The sequence below is a fragment of the Coptis chinensis genome, chromosome 4, assembly GCF_015680905.1.
Source record: "Coptis chinensis isolate HL-2020 chromosome 4, ASM1568090v1, whole genome shotgun sequence".
NCBI classification, from domain to species: domain Eukaryota; kingdom Viridiplantae; phylum Streptophyta; class Magnoliopsida; order Ranunculales; family Ranunculaceae; genus Coptis; species Coptis chinensis.
Genome location: NC_141459.1, coordinates 49,686,243 through 49,708,378, shown reverse-complemented (window position 1 = coordinate 49,708,378; position 22,136 = coordinate 49,686,243). Strand labels below are relative to the sequence as shown.

Below are 22,136 nucleotides of genomic sequence, written 5' to 3'. Positions count from 1 at the left end.
GCTAAACTTGCTTAGATCAAGCATCATGATATCTTGTTCTTTCTGTGCTTCAAGCCTCAATATTTCGTCTTCTTTTTCCTTTTTCATTGAGAGGAATATTTGTCATTTTAGCTTTATTTGTTCTTGTAGATATTTTGCAGTTGTAAGTTGATTGTCTCTGACCTCTTCCAGAGTTTGTGCCATTTGGTGCGCAATTTCATCAGCATCTCTTTTCTTAAACTTTCTTCCCTTTGGCCATTTTTCTGATCCAGGCACTTCCCTCGATGGTTGACTTTCTTCATCTAATGAAATATTGGCTATTCCAATATTGTTAGCGGTTAATCAACCACTGATGCCACCACTAACTTCACTACTAGAAGTGGTTCTCTGCTTTTTTGAACTACTATCACTTCTAGCTTGATAGAAGTGATTCCATTTTGGACTTAAAATTAAAATCCAATAACAATGCTCAAATTTAAATGGTTCATTTTGAACAGTTGAAAAAATAGTACGAGCTCGTGACATTGTATCGATCATTAGCATTAGTACCACTAGCATTCACTCTCAATTGTTGATCATAATAACCTTGAAATAAACTTACCGCATGTTGGATTATGTGAAAACGCGCTTGAACCGATCCACCAGTTCGTGGTTGCCCTACATGACCAAGTTGGCTCATACGCTTGTTCATTTCTTCAGTAATTTTCTCAAAAAAAAACATGTCTATTTTGGCCCGTTCCAACAACTACATCTTCTGAAATAAAAATCCAACTATGACATAAAATTTCATCTTCTATGGCTGTGAATTTTTTTGAACGACCTTGAACATAGGTATGTTGGCTATTTTCTTGGCTTTGGTTTTCACTATTTCTACCACCTCTATTTCCTCTACCTCTATACCTTTGTGAAGACATTTTGTGATTTTGGTGAAGAATAAAAGAAGAAAGAAGAAGATGTGAATTGGTGAAAAAATTAGTTAAGCAACTATGCAATATATATAGGCCCAGTCCAACGGAACTAAATATAGCCGTTAATATAGCTATTAATTTCAACCGTACAAAATTGAGCCGTTTGAATTTTTTATTAAAAAAAATGCTGGACGGCAAAACTTGTCTCGTCCCACTCTTGGACGGGACAACTTGTCTCGTGCGAGTCATTTCTATATTTCTCACTAATTTGGTTTCGGATTTGACAATTCTTAAAATAAAAATGGTGTTTTGACAGCGTGTTGAGGACGAAAATTGCAAATTTTTTTGTCAACTGTCACATTAGAAATCGATTTTAATAATGCGTTGATGATGCTCTAAGTATAGTTATCCAAATCATCACACAGCGTAATTGCACCGTTTACAGCTATCTGATCAGCAACATTTTCTTCCCTTGACTTTTGCTTTTCTTTCTAGTTTTAGGAGAACAAGGATTGTTGCTTTATGATCTCGGTGTATCAGCATCTACAGTGGCTTCTCTGCACGTCGACTTTTCGCTTTTGCTGTTGGATATGATTGCATGAGCCTAGGTGCATAAAGTGCAAGTAAACATTTCGATTGCCAATATTTCTTGCAATTGGCTAAAAAGTCAGTATCTCAGTAAGATGTTCATGACGCAAATCCATGCTTGTATATGTGCTTTAAAACGATTTTGGAGATGGATGCTAACTGAACTTTTGGACTTAAGGGTTTGGTGATATCCTATTTCATTCACGGCTCCAAATCAATCAAATATAATCTCCACAACCAACATCACAGTAGCCTTTGTTGTTTGGCTTTTCCAGTAATGTCCAAATGAGACCAACCTTCTTAACACCCTTCAAAATTCCTGCAACAAATGCGGCCGACCCTTAGTTTTCACAAAGTTTCTATTTTTGTTTTGTACATTCTTCAAAAAACACAACTCCTATTGAACCAATCACTAATCCGCCAAAATAGAAATATCACTTACGAATCTTTTAAGTATGATAGACACACCGATGGAGAAGGCTACTCTGTAAATTGCCCGACAAGTTTATAAGTTTATATATATGCAGGAAGCTCAAAATTTGAAGGCCAAAGCTTAGGAGATTCAGGGGCCCTTGCTCCGACGGAGGGGATACAAAAAACTTTTGAACTAGGCATCACCTAAGTAATTGCTGCTTGAGAGTTGAGACAGTCAAAGCCTAGCCTAGTGGATAGTGTCAATAGTCCAATATATGATGAAAGGAAAACTTTTGTGTTTTTTGTCTTGTGAAATACTACATTTCCAAGATCTGTAAATATTGTTGCTCATGAACTAGCTTTTGGTTTCAGCTGATGAAGAGTTGAAGTGTAAATTTGTTGGGTGGGAGTGAATGAATAGGCCTGTTTCTGCAAGTCTAGACCTTAATTTATTTTCGTTTCTGGTACAACTCTTCTCATGGACACCTGTAATACTGATATCTGATTTACGAACTAAAGCAGTAGTTAGAAAGACTATCAATAAAGACCCAAAGTCCGAATCTCCTAATCAAGCCGAACACCGGAACTTGACATGCTAAAGGTAACCAAGAGTGACAACCCTCAGTTTGAGATTTTCAACTGCTGCTTTTGCAAGCGAGTTCCCTACTGATTTTTTGATACCTAGTAATTTTCAATGACCAGGCGACTCTTAAATTTCAGTTCAACAAGAAATACAGAAGCAATAAAGCAGGGAAGCGATACATAATCACACTGCAAACAAAGTACAACTTGAGAAAGTAAGATTACACAAAGTGACATTCATTCTTCAAATTTATCCAGACTAAAAAAGTAAGATGATGCAGGTGCCAACTAGCAAAGTCGGTAAAACCTTTGGGTGATGATACCAAAGGTATGGGGGTCGAACCCCGCCAACATCAAAGAATTACTGACCTCATTTAAAACAGGCTTGCCAATCAAAGAAAAAAAGTATGATGATATTGGTTGGGAAGGACGAAAACCAGAAAAGAAAATCAATGCGTACCTCACCTTTCTACATCTCCTAAACCCCATTTTCCTCTTTAAAATCTGCAAGCCGATTCTGACTTTTGTATGCACTCACAATCACAAGGACTACCTCTTGGTACTTAATGACAAACTTCTCTATGAATTCCTTCTCAGTTAATTTCCATGCTGTAGTGAGTGAACCTGCATTCCTACTCCCTATCAAACCATTTGAGTACAGGACATCTAACACATTACACCGAGGAATGATCCTCTTCTCAAGACTAAGACCAAGTATCACTGGACTTTTCACAATATCCGACAGTTCAAAATTTTGTTTTACAGTGAAAAACTTGACCCTGCTATGCACATTCTCTTTTGAACGCACGAAACTACTGGGATGCTTCTTAAACATTGAAAGACACTCCGCATGAGAAAATCCCAATTTGCACATAAATGCCCATTGCTCTTCCCACCTTGTTTTAGTCATACCAGACCTTGATATAATTGCATGAATAAACATTGTACTCCTTGAATAAAATCCCATTTCCTTAATCTCCTTAACAATTGTCCTAAACCGATCATTTCTAAAAGTTAACTTCCAAGGATTTAGCATGAACAACTTCATAATATTGCATTTTGGAACACCATAATCACTCAATAACGCAACATTAGGCCCCATTACATTCTCAAGCTGAGTATGAAAAATCTTACTCGGTCGATTCAAAATGGTAAGAAACTCTTCATTGGTATCAGTGAATTTCTTAATGAAGTTGATAGATGGAATGATTTGGTTCTCCAAACTCCTATGTAGAAATTGTGTATCATCTCTGACAATCTTAACTAGCTTAGAACCAGAAATACCTTAACTAGTTAAATATTCAAACTTGGGCATGAGTATTTTCTTTATATCAGTATTTAGTATAAGCAGGTTCTTTGAAAGGAGTTTAACTATGGAGCTTTGAGTCAACCCATGGTTTTTCAACAAATTCAGGACTAAATCTGGGTTTTCTATGGTTTTCAAGTCGAGTTTCTTGGATGCTAGAAGAGTTGTTTTAAGTGGTAATCCACATAAGTTCATAAGATACTCTACTGTTATAGACATAGTGTCCGGGTTTGTTGTAAAACCATTGCAATGAAACTGAAGATGAAGTAAAGTTATTGGTTTAGTTTGTTGCAAAGTTCTATGAACAAGTGCATACAACATTGAGACAAAAAAAAAATGGTATGGAAATGTTTGGAGAACTTACAAGTGAGAAATGGTTTTGAGGATCTGCCTTGAATAGAATTGTAATCAGGCACACTCCACCATGAGTTGCAGAAAAAGAAGCCAACAAGGGTTTTAGATGGGTTTTGGGCTTTTGGCTATTGATGGTTTGGAGTTTTAAGCCCCCCACCCCCAAGTTATTAGGGGCACCCATAAATGGCATTGTTTTGTAAAGTTTCTTTTTCTGTAAGCATACCACTATTGGAAAGAAAAATAATAGGGTTAATGAGTATTACCCAGTAGATGAGCCAATTAGGATTCCCCCTCCCCCCACCAGATGGAAAATTAGGGTCCTTCCTCCCCCCAAATACACACAAAAAAAAAGTCTAATTGGGATGACTGTGTTTTTTTTTGTGTGTATTTGGAGGGAGACCCTAATTTCCCATCTAGTGGGGGGCAAATCCTAGTTGTTGTTGGGGCGGTAATACTCGTTAACCCAAAATAATATGTTGGAGGGTTGTGTCTTCTTTTCTGAACGTAGTGTAGGTTGTGTAGCTAAAGAAGTATTCTGTATTTGTGGTGAGAATAGTTTATCCAACAAAAAAGTAATAAAAATGGGGATTCTACCATCTTACGAAAGTTGCGATTCTACAGTGAGTATTTCGAGTCATGGTATTTACACCCCACTTTATGGGATTGGCACTACTTTACCAATTCCAAGGTATTGGCACCCCTCCATTAATGATATTAAAAATCACCAATGACAAGAAAGTTGTCGCGAAAAGGTAATGCCCACAACAAAGAGTTGCTGCGAGATGGCAAATCCATGAAAGGTTGTTGTCGTGAGTTTTTTTTTGTTTTCATTTTTTTTTATAACCACTGCAAAAAAAAAAAATCCGCTGTCGCGAGATGGTTGTGTTCACCATAATGGAGTCTTGCTTATATTAATTACCGAAACTCTTCTTCATCAATTTGATCACAAATTTTTCTTAGAGCATATGAAAAAAATTGTCGCAAGATAGCAAGACTGCCTCGATTGTACATTTTTTTTCATGGATTTGATATTGTTCTTGGAGCGTATGAAGAAACTCTAAAGAAGAATATGAGGTATCCGTATCCCGTGTGTGTTCAAAATTTGAAGTGAAAAAAAATAACAAAGAAATCCTCCACAGCAATGAAGAGGATGTAATAGTGGTGTTGAGGGTTGTGTTGTTCATCTTAAATCTTTTGGTTGGAGGAATAGATTGATGGTTGGAAACTTACCTTCTAGTCTTTCTTACTCTTGTTCTTAAAGTTTTAATGGTGGAAACACTAGTTCTTTATCTAGAATGGGTTTAAATCTTGAATAAACTATTGATGTGAATCAAAACATGGAATGAAATTAGGTTTGATGAATATCTTGCCCACAAAGTTATACTCATTTGAACTTGTCAAATGAGTATGACTAGTGTTTATGGAATTGCATCAGAGATAAGAGAAGTAAAGAAAACTTGTATTAAAGAGAATATTGAAAACTTGTATTAAAGAGAATATTGAAACTAGCATTGAAGATAATAAGAACTTGGTTTAATCACTAAGCTTGAAGAACATAAAAATGGAAAACAAGTAAATAACAAATTACACTATTAATTTAAAACATATTATCTACTCCTAATGACCAAAGATTAGCTCTAGGGTAAGGAAATAAAGCTACAAACCAAATGGTTTGGATCCTAAAAACATTAGATAACTAATTCTTTACATCTCTTTGGTTTATATATATATAGGACACCAATTACATATTTGCCCCCTTCTTGAGGATAAGATTAAGCTTTGTGGGATTCTGACTTAAACCCATCTAATTGAATTCTTGATTTGGCTTTAAGTCTTTGAGTATTAAGCTTTTAGCTTTGAGTCCTTCAGAGTTGACTTTGACAGTTGACTTGGAATTTTTGGCACTTTTGCTCCTAAGCTAGAATCTTCCCAAACAGCGTCAATAGCAACCTTTTTCGCACTAAAATGCACGTTTTAGGAATATATGTCCTAAATGGCCTGTATCCTGCCAACGGTAGCGAAAGCTATAAGTTGTTTGTTCATTAAGCATAAGAAGGGCATATTTGAAGTATTGTAACAGTAATAAAATGCACATTTGGAGATTGATCAAGCAATTCGTTGCCATGGAATGTGGGATCTCGCGACAACCCGATGTCGTAGATTGTGGGATCTCGCGGCAACTCGATGCCATGGAATGTGAGATCTTATAGAAACTCACTGTCGTGGAACTATTAGGCATGTGGGGTGTAAAAAGACATATAGGGAATAACCTTATTCATGTACCATTTTGCCAAAGGGGTGCTAATCCCATAAAGTAGGGTGTAAATACCGCGATGACCCTTAATTTTTTGGTGAAGGAATTTAATTGCGGCGCAATTGTTTCTTTTTTTTTTCGCTAATAACCCATCACTGCACAATTGTTTCTCCAACAACATAGCGGACTATGGACTAACCAAAATAATAATAATAATAATTAAAAAGAAATGGTGATATAGTCTTTCAATGGTTGTAAGAGCATAGAATCAACATTTGAAGGAGAGGACAACAATGTTTCACAGAAATATACAATGAGACAGTCACTGGGGTCCGCTACTTAAAAATGGAAAGCTTTTTTTTTTTTTTTTTTTTTAGTTTTCCAGTTTTTTGCTTTTTGGATACTTGGTTAATTTGGTAGTTCTATGCTTCTATGATTGCAGTATGCATTTTTTCTTGCTTGGTTGGTTTTGGTACGTCTTATGTTTTTGCAAAGGGTCATGGTATTGACACCCAACTTTATGAGATTTGCACCCTTTTCACCAATTCCAATGTATTGGAACCCCTCCATTAATCACATAAAAAATCATCCACATCAAGGAGTTGCTGCGAGATGGCAAATCCATGGAAGGTTGTTGCCGTGAGTCCTTTTTTGTTTTAATTTTTTTTTTATAGCCACCGCAAAAAAAAGTCAGTTGTTGCGAGATGGTTGTGTTCACCACAATGGAGTCTTTGTTTGTATTAATTACCAAAACTCTTCATCAACTTGATCACAAATTTTTCTTAAAGTGTATGAAAAAAATTGCCGCAAGATAGCAAGATTGCGTCGATTGTACAATTTTTTTTCATGGGTTTGATGTTGTTCTTGGAGCGTATGAAGAAGCTCTAAAGAAGAATATGAAGTATCTGTATCCCGTGTGTGTTCAAAATTTGAAGTGAAAATAAAAATAATAAAGAAATCCTCCGCGACAACTCACTGCCGTGGAATGTGGATCTCGCGGCAACCCGTTGCCGTGGATTGTAGGATCTCGCGGCAACTCGAAGCCGTAGAATGTGAGATCTCACAGAAATTCATTGTCGTGGAACTATCGGGCATGTGGGGTGTAAAAGGATATATAGAGAATAACCATTATTCATCTCCCCTTTTGCCAAAAGGGTGCCAATCCCATAAAGTAGGGTGTAAATATCGCGACCCTTAATAAAACTATATAAACTTGAAAACATTATTTTTCCTCTTGCCAAAACCAAAACATAAATGATATTCCTACTTGTCTTGCATGGTTATGGTTTTCACGTTAGTACAGTGGCAAATTGCTCGTGGTGGGATAAGGACATACATGGTCTTAACTCTTAATTTTTTGTTTTATGGTAAATAATCTCAACTTTTAATCACCCAAGAAGTTTTATCTCAGACTAATTAGAGCATCACCAATGGGTTGTGTAAATTTACACATCCACATAGGAGCCACATGTGTTTTTAAAAGAGATTTACATAATATGTTTGTGTAAAAAAACACATCCAATAGTGAACCAATGGAAACTTTTTGCAAAATGTGTAAAAACAAGTGGTGCTGGCTTTCCATTAGTTTAAAACAATGAGAATGCAAAACTTATGAAGTCCCATTTTTTAAGTAGTGGGTAGTTATAACTAATTGAGTTTAAAAATGTGTAAAATTATTTTTAGTTTTAAACTAAAAGTGTTTTTACACATCTCCATTAGTAGAGAATTTTTAGAGTTGGATATTTAAATTTAGGGTTGTTTAGACATACCCCTATTTATAATTGGGAATTATACATAATTGATCAGTTCCTAAATGTGCGTTTTATTACCCTTACATTACTACATTACATCCCTTCTTATGCTTAATGAAATGACAACTCATTGCTTTTATTGCCTTTTTCAAGTTCACTACTAAAAAAAAGGGTTTTTATCTCGGTTCTAAAATTATCCTTATCTCAGTTATGTTGATGACCGAGATAATATGTCCCATAAACTAGTTATTATCTATGAGTTGAAATATGTTATCTCGATTCTTACATATCCGAGATAAACCAAAATATAATTATCTGGCATGGTGTGACACTGATATAATAGGAAATTTCAGTTATCTCGCACTCAATCGAAATAATTGAAATTATACCAAATATCTCGGCACTTAACCGATATAATTAATCTTAAACCAAATATCTTGGAATAGATAGGCAAAATAGAAAACAGAAATTGCAAAAAAGAGGACACGATTAGATAATGGCAACCACCCTCTTCACACTCTCTCGCACGAACTCAGGATGGCAACCGCGCGCCCCGTTGTGCTCCCAGCCTCCCAAGTATCTCGCTTCTCCACTCTCGAGCTTAACAAGGTAAGTACCGATTTTTATAATTGCAAGCACCGATTTTTTAAAATTGGAAGAACGAACGAATTTAGTCCCTTCTCAAATGCCCTAGGTCGTAACTATTCTTCTTCAACCTAACGAAATGAAATTCCATCCCAACTTTGTGACCTAATCAGAGTTCTAATTAATTCGTTGGTATTTGAAGGTGGAGTGTGGACGCATCTCTTCCTCTCTTGGATCAGTGTACTCCATCTCCTTCATAAGGCTTCAAGGTACGGTTTTTCTTTTCTATTGATTGGAGACTTTGGATGTAGCATTTTAATTATTCTCTACTCACATTTTGAGCTTCCTCTTTCACTATCATTGCAGCACTCCAAGATACTCAGAAGGCAGTGTTTTCCATATCAAAAACTCTGTCTGAAGCACAGGCACTTATTGAGGTAATTTTTTTATTTACTACAAAATATGAATTAAGAAAAGCACTTTGAGGGTAAAACCGCCCAAACTTGTTAAGTTTCTAAAATAATGTTATTTCAACAAATGATGATCAAACCTGCACTGGGCTCTAGCTTACCCATTTTGCCTCATGCCCAAGGGAGCTTAGTATTGCCTAGACTGGCAAATAGACTATAACCAGTCCTTGCATTACACCATAAATTTATTTGGACCTTATGAGGCATTTATATTCCTTTGTCTTTTAGGTCTTTGAGCAAGGACTGCGTGGAGTTGTTTTGCAGGTCGAAGATGTTGATTTTGTCCTTGAATTGAAGGTAATTTCTCTTGGAGTAGAGGTTTTTAACTATAGTAAGGCGTTGGCTCTAATCGTGGCTGGCATTATTAGGACTATATTGACAGAAGATGTGAATCCATTGAACTTGGTTAAAGCTACTGTTACACGTGTTCAAGTAGAATGGGTGATCACATGTGTTGATTTGTGCACTCTCTTGAGGCCCAGCGAGGGAATTCTGGTCTGATCTAGACTCTGAATTTGTCATGTCGCTCCAATTGAGAAAGAAAGAACAAGGACTTGTCGATGGTCCTTTCACTGACATCAGGTTTGCTTCTTAATTCTAGGTGCTTTCTTCTTCATTTTTTTTTCGTTTGTTTCTGCTACTATAGTGGCTAGTATCTTACTTACCAGTTACCATTAGTCTGGCTAAGCCAATATACTTTGACAACAAGTTTGTTAATAGCGTTTGTGAAGCCCACTCTTTTGTTAATAAAGTTTCTTAATAGAAGTTTGTTCAACAAGATGTTGCTAGAAATTTTTTGGTATCTAAGGACGCCTGATGAGTTTACCCCTGGGGAACGAAGGAGGGATTAGCCTCTAAGGAAAACTGAGAAAGAAGGGATATGGAAGAAAATAATAGGAGAAGGCTAGGGGCCAGTTTTATCTTTCTCAAGATTCATTTAATATCAAATTAGCATGTGCACGGGGTTATGACAATACTTCAAGTAGTGGGGGTACGGTTTCATTAATGAGTTTCTCTATTTTTCGATATGGCAACAAGGTAAGTTGCAAGCCAAAGTACCTGGTTTGATAATTCAAGGAGTATATATTATCTAATGAAGATTAGTAAGATACCGTGGAAACTTTCCTGACTTGCTGAAAGCTAGAGGCACTGTAGAAGATATGAGAAACTTTGATATAGACTTGAAAGTACAAAGAGCAAAGGATATCCCACTTGAAAAAGTATCTGTCAAGAAACAAATTGACCTACTCACAGCCTAAGCATGGATTTCTCAAAGTAAACAGCTTGAGGACAAGGTTGCAAAAAGGAGCGTACAGTTTGGTTTCCCATCTGAGTATACCCATATGATCTTACTTCAGACGGTAGGAGGGAAGCAAGCCGTGCAATCAATTGATATACAAAAGATTCTAAACAAAGTTGACCTACAGAAACTTGTCAAATCTAAAGATCGCAAGATTACATTTATGAAAGGAACGGGGATTGGCTTTGGTAACTTGGTTGCGACGGCTGATAATGTTCCTCCCAAGATTCGGGGAATCCCGATTGCGAGAGCTTGCGGGGGAAGTCTTTGCAAAGGCATCTTTGAGTTGTTGCAGTAAGCTGGAAAATTGCTGCTATTGCATGTGTTGCATTCGGACTTGTTCACAGATGAATGATCAGTGTGCAATTGCTATCACACAACTTTGCACTGCCTTGGTGTGTTTAGGCTGCCTCAGCTGTTGTTCTCTGTGTTGCAACGACAGTTGATGACTTCATTATTTGATACTGCAAGTTTGTTGGCAATCATACGATCCCTTAACCCCCCTTGCAGCACAGTAGCAATCACACTTCCTACTTTCCTAGTACAAGTTAGTTTACAAATGATGTATATATGGCCATTGTATCATGTTCTGGAATATATTGCTTTTCGAGATTGTTTTAGTTTTCAAAAAAAAAAAAAATTGGTATCTCCTTTTTAAGTTTTTTTGGTTGTAAATATGGATGCCCCGATTCTTTATTGTTGTTTTGGGATTGGGAACCATTGTATCATTGCTTTAAGTCGAATAAGTATAATGCATGATTTTCTGTTGATCCTACCTAACGTAACGTAATATGTTTGCTTCCTTATCAATGGGTTTTAGACTTTTAGTTAAGGCGAAGTTCATGTTGATAGTTACAGATTTGGAACTATTGAAATACTGGTCTGAAGGATTGGAATTTATGGCTAATTACAATATCGCTAAAATCTCTATCGTATTATCAAATTGAGAAATTCTAACTTTGCAGGCTTATTATTTTGGTGTTAAGTTGAATGATATTGTTGCAATATTATCATTTCTTGTTGATTTTTTATTGCCTTTGGTGTGAGGTTTTAATCATGGATTCTCAATGACGTAAGAATGTAACTTAAGCATGCATTAACAAGAAGCATAGCTATAACACTAGGATGCAGTAGGATGATAAAATGAAGGGTGCTGATAAATTAAGCTTTCCTTCTCAAGTTGTCCTTTTGTCTCCTAGCGATCTAGCTTGTGAATTCAGGTATGCTTTTCGTCCTTTATAATACGCTATATGGTAGTGTAGGTTAACTAGCTATTAACTTCTTGCTCATGCGAATTATTTATCTGATTGTAGTTGTAGGTGATGAATGCAAATAAGATAGGAATAGAATGGTCTGCAAATCCAAAAGCTCGCTTGGAGATCCCAATTTGATGCTCGTGCCTTTGTCATGCGTAAGATCAGTCACATAAGTACGACAAACAAGCCCAGATGGCAAGATAGCAGAGGTCCATCTTTGAGGGTTCCAGCAAGGCCGCAAGTACTTGACTTTCAGTTGATTGCACCAAGCTAGGCGATATCTCATCTAGTAAGTTTTACCTCCTGAGAACTAAGCCTAGACTTGCACCTCATCTAGATGATAGTTCATATTGGGAGTTGTAGACTATGGACTATTGAAAACACCAGCTAGGCATCATTAGTGGTTTAGGTTTGTTTTTGCGAATTATGTTCTCTATTCAACTATTGCTACCATTTTCTATATTGGAGCTCGTCTTGTGAAAGATAAAATATCCACATTTAATAAATTTTTCATGATAGAATGTTAATTGATTGTTGTTTTTCTTCCATATCGATTAGATATAGTTATAATCTACATCTGTTTGCAGGTTTTCTTTGCTCTGACCATTGGGTCATGAACATTTCTCAAGGCAATGCAATGGCTGAAAAGTAACAAAGCCAAGGACTCCACTGCGTCTATTTTCAACATTCTTAATAGTAAACCAAAGATAGATTCAAGAAATGATGAAGACGACACACTAGCCAGTGTGAGAGGTGATATTGACTTACATCATGTCCGCTTTAAATACTCAACATGCCTGGATGTGCAGATCTTCCAAGACGTGTCTTAGTATTCCATATGGAAAGGTTAAAAACATGTCTTCCTATAGTTCAAAGATTAGTTGATATATATTTGAGTTATTATCAATGATTGATCAGTGGTACTCTTTGGAAGTTATGTTCATGTTTGACATTGTTCATTCCATAAAATGAGATTCTTCAAAGAAATTGACTTATGTTGGGTTGCTTTTGTTGGTTGATGTTTATGAATATAAAGGGTAATGTGGTGGTTGTTCGGGAGAGTGGTTTCTATTTGTAGGTTGTTATAACAATAACAAAATATTAAAATAAAAAAAATAAAAAATAAAAAAAAAATGACAAACTATGTCGGCCAAAAAAAGAGGTGAGATAAAAGGTTGTACATGTGATCACCCTTTCGAAAAGAATTTATCACGGTTTACTTTTATTATCTCGGTTTCAATAAAAGAACATCTCAATTTTCTTCTATACTAATTGGTTTTAATCACAATTCATCTCGGTTTTATTCCATATAATCTCTGTTTGATTGAGAAAACTGAGATAATAGGTTTAGATAAGATGTCAGACTTCTGAGATTATTTAGTAGCTTATTATCTCGGTTTTATAGAACTCTATATCTCAGTGGTTTTTATCTCGGTTTGTTTTTCCTAGAAAACCGAGGTAAAAGCTCTAACATCTCACCTTTTAGCTGAGTTTATAAGCCCTTTTTTTAGTAGTGGTTACAGAGAAATTCAGACCACTTATCATAAAAGCTGCATCTTAGCACCAAAAGGAGCCTTAATCACGCTTATTATGAAGACTAGAAGTTGCTATGAAAAAGTGCTAAAAAAGTCAAAGGTCAAAGTCAAGGGTCAAAGTCAAATGTCAAAGGTCAAAGTCCTCAACACAAAATATGTCCTTAACACAAAAGATGGCTTTCTCTAAAACCTATCTTGATCAAGAAGAAATAAAAAAGCAAAAGGAAAAAACAAAAGTATAAAGTAAAGGGTGAGGTGTCTCAAATGTAATGGAGAATGGCAAATTAGTCATTTGTATAAAGTAGGGGAACTAAAAGTTAGAGAGAGAGAATGCACCTAGACTTAATCTAGTGTCATGTAGGATTTATTTTCTAGTCTTTTTTACATTCAAGTCATTTACTTTATTGTTTTTCATTTCAATCTTGTTATTTGCTTTTATATTTCAATCAATCAATCAATCATCTTTCTTTGTTGTTCTTTCTTCCATCAATCATTTCCTTTTATTGCTTTCAAGTTTATGTTCTTCAATCATTAAAACCACTTAAGCTTTTCTTTCAATGTTCTTCATAAACTAATAAACAAACACTTGTCTTAAACTAAAGAACCCACCTTCCTTTCTTTTTAAAACTCCTAAATATTCAAGCTCTAAACAATTTATGGTGAACCACATCAACAACTTTGAGATACTCAACACTAGTCTACATCAAATGGAGCCGCTGCCGGAGATTGAAGGAGCAAGAATCCTTGGTTGAGCATCAAAGGAGAGAAGCATCACTCTCACCTTTTCACTTATTATTTTTCTAATTTTCGTTGATTTATTTCGTTGTTTTTCATTACTGACTTACTTTTTTGCAAATCCAGGCTCAAGATCAACATGCCGGAGAGGAGCTGAAGCTATAGCTGAAAACCAACAGAACTTGGCCAGAATCCGACGGGCGACCCCGAGTCCACCTTAGCATTCTAGTGTCTAGTTTTTCACAGTTTCAGTTGTTTTGTAATGTTTAGTTGATCTACATATCCGAATTTTGTAATAAAGTACTGTAAATTAGTGGAACTTGTTTGTAATAGATAGAGATATAAATAAAAAAAAGAAAAAAAAAAAAAAAAAAATAGTTTTTGATTGATTATGTGGATGAACATGAGTGAGCACTTGGTTGAAGTTCTAAACTTACTAAGAGATTAGAGTTTTCATTGCCTTGAGAAGTTCAAGTGTGAGAAGCGAGTCGTGAATCATATGCTCGCACACTTTGAATCAACTTGGTAATCAACACTCTAACTAATTTTAGCTCTAGTTAATCTAGATAATCTATCTAAACTAGTTAATCTATTAGATTAGTTCAGTATTAGTTTTGTTTTATGCTTTGGGCCCTTGAAGGCAAAGTTGTTTAATTATCAAAAACCCAAACTATGGGCTTTTTAAGTGGACTTTTATTGTAACTTAAAATAGGAAAAAAGCTCGAACGGTTAGGCCTGATTCTCATATCATGTGCCAACTAACGTTGCCATCTCCTTAAGTAGCGTGTAAGCACAGCTTGAGAGGTAAATTCTAAACCTCCTCGAAGCCCATGTAAGAGGATACCTTGTGTGTTCAAAGATGCTTACGTGATTGTTTGAAATTTAATTTCCGCACTACAATTTACATTTACGCATAAGCCTGAATCTAAGCCACATAACAACCTATTGGGAAGTCATTCCCCAATGTAGATAAATCGGACGATGCTTGATACTTGAAGCCCTAGACCAAACAACTAAATTAAAATCAATCAACTAGAGCTCAAAGTAGTCACACTCCTCCAGAAAAAGACAAAAATATAGCCACGAGGATGTAAAGTAATCAGTTACCAAATTCCGATTGGGCCAACTACCTTCCTCACTCCCTTCCCCCAGATTCATTGTGAATAAGATTCTTGGTAGCACATCACTTGGTGAAGTGACTGGCTACTCTTCTGAGCCATGTAGTAGAGCCATCCTAGTCTCGCGCCCAATTGTTCCTTGAACAGGGCATAGTAATCTATAGACCAAGCAAATATTTTCAAAAATCCAAAAAAATAAATTTCTACTGTGTTGTGCATCATCATTGATTGAGTATTCATATCCAATCAATATGCATCACAACCATTATGGAATTACAATGCAAACCCAGAACTTTGTTCTTTTTGTGGTAGTCTTTATCACTAGTTATCCCATTGTCCATCATATACCGAATTCGAGCCTACTACGGGAAATCCTTATGATTACGAATTTCAATTTTCAAACTTCCCTAGTACCCCATACACTCAAGAGTTTTCTAATCATGTTGACAACTCATGGAGTTCCACCACAAATAGTCAACCACCATTCATATATCCACCTGGTCAGTCAGAGTACATACGGTTTCACCCAAAGCCTATTACCATTCACATCACCATCCATATCAAATTCATATTCTACTACACCATCCATCACAGACCAACTCTACCAGGATATGGCCAAACAAACAATACTAACTCAGCAAATAGCAACTACCTTATGTTTTTTCCAATCTGATTCAAATGATGCCACATCTGACACTAATATTCTTCCCACTAGTCTAGAACCCAACCGAAAAGAGAAACAATGTGTTACTATAACAAAGCCAATTGCTAAAGCCCATCCTGATACTTCTGACCAATTAAATCCTTATGAACCTCTACCTGACTATCGTGAGAATTCCAAATCTTATGATGATGACTATATGCCCGAAGTCACAGTTTCTCTCATATGACTTAATGTATCATCACCCATAAATGAGAAAACTCCAGTAAAAGAAACTCAAGAGTATGTATTGGACTCGACACATTTGGAAAATGGCATTGAGTAAATTTTATGAAGATCTAGGCAGAGAGGACAAAGAAAATGAAGTGCTTGGAAAAGAGAGAATAAAATCTATGGTGGAAAGTGAATTTCAATTTAGTTTGGCAGTTAAAGACTTATCAATGGAACAAATTTGTAACATCCTTACTATTGCAGATATGAACCATAATTTTGTGGAAACACCAAAACTAGATGAAGAATTCTCTGAGTCCTCGAGATCATGTGAAAAACCACCACCCAACCATCCCTATCCCAATTTAACACCTCTTGAAATCCAACCTCCATTCATAAAAAATCCGCCAATTTTTTTAGGATTGCACCACGAAACCATTTGAAAGAAACCTCAAATTCGCACTTAAGCCAATTGCCTTTGAGATCATTCATAATTTTATAAACCTTCCCAATAAAGAGACTTTGCCCAATATACAAACACAAAAGTCCAGCAATTCAGTAGTTGAGAAACCTAGTATGTTCTATTCCACATCATTCGAGCCTCATGAAGGACATCTACTACCAACGTCTCACTCTTTTGGACCATTCAAACATGACAGGTTATTGCTCAAGTTTCATGATGGGTTACATAAGCATTCTCTTATCATTCTGCATCTTACACTCCAAATATATCATTTCATTTTGTTTGGGGGTGTATGTTTTCATATGTTTTTCTATAAAAATCCCCAACTCTTTAAACTATTAGTATATAGTTAACAGCATATCATCCATCTTATGCATAGTCTTGGAGAATCTGACTTAAAATGAGCCCACATATAGTCTTGAATATCTGACTATACAAGATTCATGTTATGTTTTCTTGATGCATTCCATGGGAGTGCATCCTTAAGGTAACCGGACCACTCCACTTAGAGTGTGTGGTTGTAAGTGTTGGAGCCTTAGTCTACGTATATCTCGTATATTCTTTGTAAAACACTTTTTACTCGTCGTTTGAGTAAGTGTGAACCTGTGGAGCGAGTATACATTTTTTTTTTCTTTCTTTTACAATTCTTTTTCAAAATAGTTGTTTTTCTATGTTCTTATAATAGATGATTCTCAATACATTAATAGTGATGTGATTTTCCAAAAATAAAATGGGCAATGGATTCCACGTAGACAAACCCTTAGAAGTACTCAATCTCCATTCTTTTAAGGGCGGTTTGAGGATCAGTTATGTGTTACTAAGGGTCGCCCATATCACCTTGCACTTTCTGTCTTAGTTTAAATTATATAGATACCAGTTGTCCCTTGCTCACTGATCAGTCCCCAAATGTGTGTTTTATTACCTGTACAATACTTTAATTATGCCCTTCTTATGCTTAATGAACATACAACTTATAGTTGTTGCTACCTTTTGCAGGATACAAGCCATTTATGACGTATATTCCTAATACATTTCATTTTAGCACAAAAAAGATTGCTATTGACGCTGCTTGGGAAGATTCCAGCTTAGGAGCAAAAGTGTCGGAAAGTCAAAGTCAACTCTCAAAGACTCAAGGACTCAAAGCTAAAAGCTATGGACTCAGGGACTTAAAGCCAAAATCAAGAATTCAATTGTATGGGTTTAAGTCAAAAGCCCACAAAGCTTAAAGGTTGTTTCTAGAAGGAAGGGCAATTATGTAATTGGTGTCCTATATAAACCAAAGTTGTAAAGAAAGAACCTTACCCTAGAGCTAATCTTTGGTCATTAGGAGTAGATAATATGTCTTAAATTAATAGTATAATTTGTTACTTACTTGTTTTCTATTTTTATGTTCTTCAAGCTTTAAGTGATTTAATACAATTTTTCAATATTATCTTTAATACAAGATTTCATTCTTCTTTTCAATACAAATTTTCATTACTTATCTCATCTTTGATTCAATCCCAAAACACTAGTTATACTAATTTGACAAGTTCCAATGAGTATGACTTTGTGAGCAAGATATTTATCCAACCTATTTTCATACATGTTTCTCTATTAAATCCTTAACTGTGTTTAAGATTTCAAACTATTCTAGATAAAGAACTAGTGTTTCTACCATTAAAACTTAAGAACAAGAGCAAGAAAGATTAGAAAGACTAGAAAGTGAGCTTTTCACCCATCAATCCACTCCCCCAACCAAAGGATTTAAGATGAACAACACAACCCTCAACACCACTACTATTATCTTCTATTCAAATTGTGCCGCCGTCATGGATCCAAATGGAAAGAGGAAGATGGAGAAAAAAATTCACTCATCGAACTCTTCTTCTTAATCTTACTTTCAATTTTTTTTAAGTTTTTTTCATTTATTTCATTACTGATGTTTTTTTTTCGCCTGTTTCCAGTACACTTCTGAGTAAACGGAGCCTGAGAATAGCACGAGAGAAATCACCGGAAACTACTGGAGAAAAACGAGCGCAAACAGAGAAAAAGAACCCTCGCCTCGCTTGTCACATACGCACCCAGCGCGTCGTCTGATCGCACATGTCGATACGTATTACACGATCCACACATCATTCACCAGGCCAGATATGACAAGCGTCCGCCCGTTCGCTTCGCCCACCCCTCGATTTTTTCTCCGACAAAGATTCCGTTGGCTCGGAATCTTCGTGTGTAAGTCTACTGTAATACCCCTAGTATTTTTAATTCAACTGTTAGTAGATAAAAAGTAGATAGATTTGCAAAGTTTTGAGTTTTCAAAACCAAAAATTCAATTAAAAAAGGAATTTAAAATTTAAAAATATTTATTAATTAAAAAGAATTAGTAATCCATCATCAAAATTAAACATTAAAATTAGTTTAGTAGCATGATTAGGTTTTATATTCTATTAATTGTTGTTTATGCATGATTAGATTAAGATAATATCATTAAGTTAAGTCAAAATACAAAAAATTTAATTAGGATAAGTACAAAATAGTTTAAGTTTTGGAAGTTTAGTCTTTTGATTGGTTTAAGTTTACTTACCAAGAGTTGGGGATTCAACCAACTTGGACCGGTTGGATGTGCGTGGCGAATAGTGTAACATCACGGTCGCGCATCTCAACCCAACTTGGGGGTTGAAGTTCCAATCTTTGACGAACACATTCCAAACTTTTACGTATTTTGTTTAATTAATCATTAGTGAATAGTTAATTAGCTAAACGTAGTTAAATTTTCGTGTTTACCGCTTTCATAGTTTTAAGCCCACGAAAGCAAATTTGATTTAGGCCCACGAAGGCAACCAATTGTATCTTATTGGCTTTGCCACATTTCGACCCGACTTGTGGGTCTTAGTTAAATTAAACTTGTAACCATAAGGAAAAGCTCGAATGGTGGGTTGACATGCAAGACACTAAACACTTCGTCAACCCCACCACGTCGCCTTCACCCCAAGGGTCGTGTATGCACACCTTGGGCGGTAATATCTAAATCTCCTCATTACAAAGTGTAAGATGATACTTGTGTGTTACTAAGCATGCTTGGATGATTGTGTGATTTATGTTTCAATCTCTTCTTTACATTAGCGCTAAGGCTAAATCCGAACCCTAAAATAACAAAAAGTGGGATTAAGCCCAACTTTAGAATGGACGTTGCATGAACTATTTGTCACATAGACCAAACTAAAAAGATAAATCAATCAAGCAGAGCCAATCTAGTCATGTCCATCAGGATAAACATCTAGCATGAACAAAAAGAGTAGTGAACTACCAGATTCCAGTGGACCAACCACCTTCCTCACTCCCCTCCCTCAAAAATACCATGAGTGAGATTCTTGGTGGCACACCATTTGGTGAAGTAGCGAACTTCTCCCTTGACGTGTGTAGTTCCCAAAACCTAGTTTCGCGCCTAATGTTAAATTCAAACAGGGCATAGTATCTAATCTACACATTGCATGCAAACATTTCAAAAACTTCAAAGCTACAAACGAATTTTGCTATTTGAGCATCCAATACATTTATGTGTGCATATAAGTAGATTCTAAATAGTCTCACAATCGTGCATGAGACTATGCTCAGGTTATACAAAGCTTAGCGCGTTTAAAACTTACCCATGTAGGAGAACACGTTGATCTCGACATACTCCTATTTCTCATCCCCCAACTACTAGGATGGCGGATGAAGTAGTTCAAGCTGAAGAGCCTCTCTCTAGTTTCTACACACCGTTACAATATGGCCCTCCATCTTGTATACGACTCACACAGGTCAATAGTGATTTTCGTATCCCACCAGACGTGTTCAATTTCTTACTCGTCTTTCACGATCTCGAACACGAGTTACCTTACGAACACCTACGCAGGATACATGAGGCTTGTAGATCATTTAATCATCCGAGCATTTATGATGTTCAGGTTAAACTGAGAGTGTTTCCCTTCACTCTAGCTGGCAAGAGCCACGCATGGCTTCTATTGCAGAAGCCCGATTCTTTTGATACATGGGAAAAGTTAGTGTTATCCTTCATGAAGAAGTACTTTCCACCGAAGAAATTAGAGGAGATAGTAAGCAAGATATAGTTTTTCAGACAGAGTCTGAGTGAGACATTCTCTGAAGTATGGGATAGATTCTCTGACCTACTCCATTCATGTCCTTACCATAAACTAGAAAAATCCACTCTTGTCTAATGTTTTTTCAAAGGTCTTCTCAAAGAGCAAAAAGTCACACTGGATATCATGAGTAATGGAAACTTTTTAGATAAAGGTGCTACAGAAGCTCTAACCTTTCTTGAAGACTAAACAGAAAATAGTACTCATTGGGGCGAAACAAATAATTCCAGAACATCCCATCCCAGTACTTCTAAAGCCAATGGTATCTTTGAGGTAAAATCCAATCTAGAGATGAAAATACTAATCAAAACCCTCACAAGAAAGATAGATGCCCTTGCATCCAAACAAAAAGACCATACTCCCCAACCAGTCATAAACATCAATATGGTACCATGCACTTTCTGTCTCGATCTAAATCATGTATCTATCCATTATCCTTTGCTCAACAACATATCATCACTTCAACCAGAAGAAGTTTGTGCTTTCAATGTACCAAATGCACCATGGAGGTAACACCCAAATTTTCAGTGGAATACTAATCCACAAAACCAACCACCTCCAGGGTTCACAAATCATGTCCAACCATAAAATACATTCAATCAGTTCAGATAAAGACAAGGTACCTACAATAATCAAAATAGAGCGATGGTTCCATCCAACTTTAACCAGAACTACCAAAATCCATCAATCAACAACCAAAGAGACCTAGTCCTAGTTGCCCAACCTACTAATGTCCCATTAGATAAAACATCAGAGATGATGTTATCTTTGAGGAAACAACAAACACATATCATGGAAACCATAAAACAAACAATCCAGCTGTTACATCAAAGACAAAAACAAGCTACCAATGATCACACTGAAACACAAGAGATTAAGGTAGTCACAACCTTGCGTTATGGCAAAATAGTTGACAATAGAGTAGTCTAGCCTAAAGATCCTGCACCTATAGAAATACCAGTTGCAGTACCTATATTACCAGAGAAAGAATTTGAAAAACTGATACCTCCCAATGTCCCTAAAACAATTCCAGTTCTTACACCATCATCTCCCACACCTGACCAAGTGAAGAAATATAAACCAAAGGCACCGTTTCCCACACGCCTGATGACACCCAAAGATGATAAAATTTTTGATGAAATCAGAGAGACATTCAAGAATCTAACTATAAATCTACCATTTTTAGATGCCATCAAACATTTACCTAAACATGCCAAATTTCTCAAGGAAATGTGCACCAACAAAAGAAGAACTAACATTCCAAAAGATGCCTTCCTTACAGAACAATTTCCATCCCTCACAGAAACTAATGGAATCATCAAGTATAAAGATCCTGATTGTCCGACCATTCCTTGCATTATAGGAGATAAGTACACAGCTACTGCCCTACTCGATCTTGGAGTAAGCGTTAATCTCCTTACATACTACCTATTCAAACAACTTAGTTTTCGTGAGCTTGCACCTACAACTAAGACATTACAATTAGCCGATCGCTCCATTAAATGCCCAAAATGCATAGTTGAAAATGATTTAGTCAAAGTAAAAG

General features: G+C 36.1%; 1 protein-coding gene across 1 annotated transcript; it reads right to left on the bottom strand.

The window, feature by feature from the left end:
• Positions 1–2,949: 2,949 nt before the first annotated feature.
• Positions 2,950–3,573, bottom strand: LOC147503837 (transcription termination factor MTERF15, mitochondrial-like). The gene has a single exon (XM_086604975.1). The coding sequence runs from the start codon at positions 3,571–3,573 to the stop codon at positions 2,950–2,952; it is 624 nt and encodes a 207-aa protein (XP_086461101.1).
• Between the last annotated feature and the right edge of the window lie 18,563 nt (positions 3,574–22,136).

What these genes read in the sequence shown, in the direction of transcription:
- LOC147503837 (XM_086604975.1), bottom strand. Translation starts at nt 3,573, where the DNA reads ATGGGGCCTAATGTTGCGTTATTGAGTGATTATGGTGTTCCAAAATGC.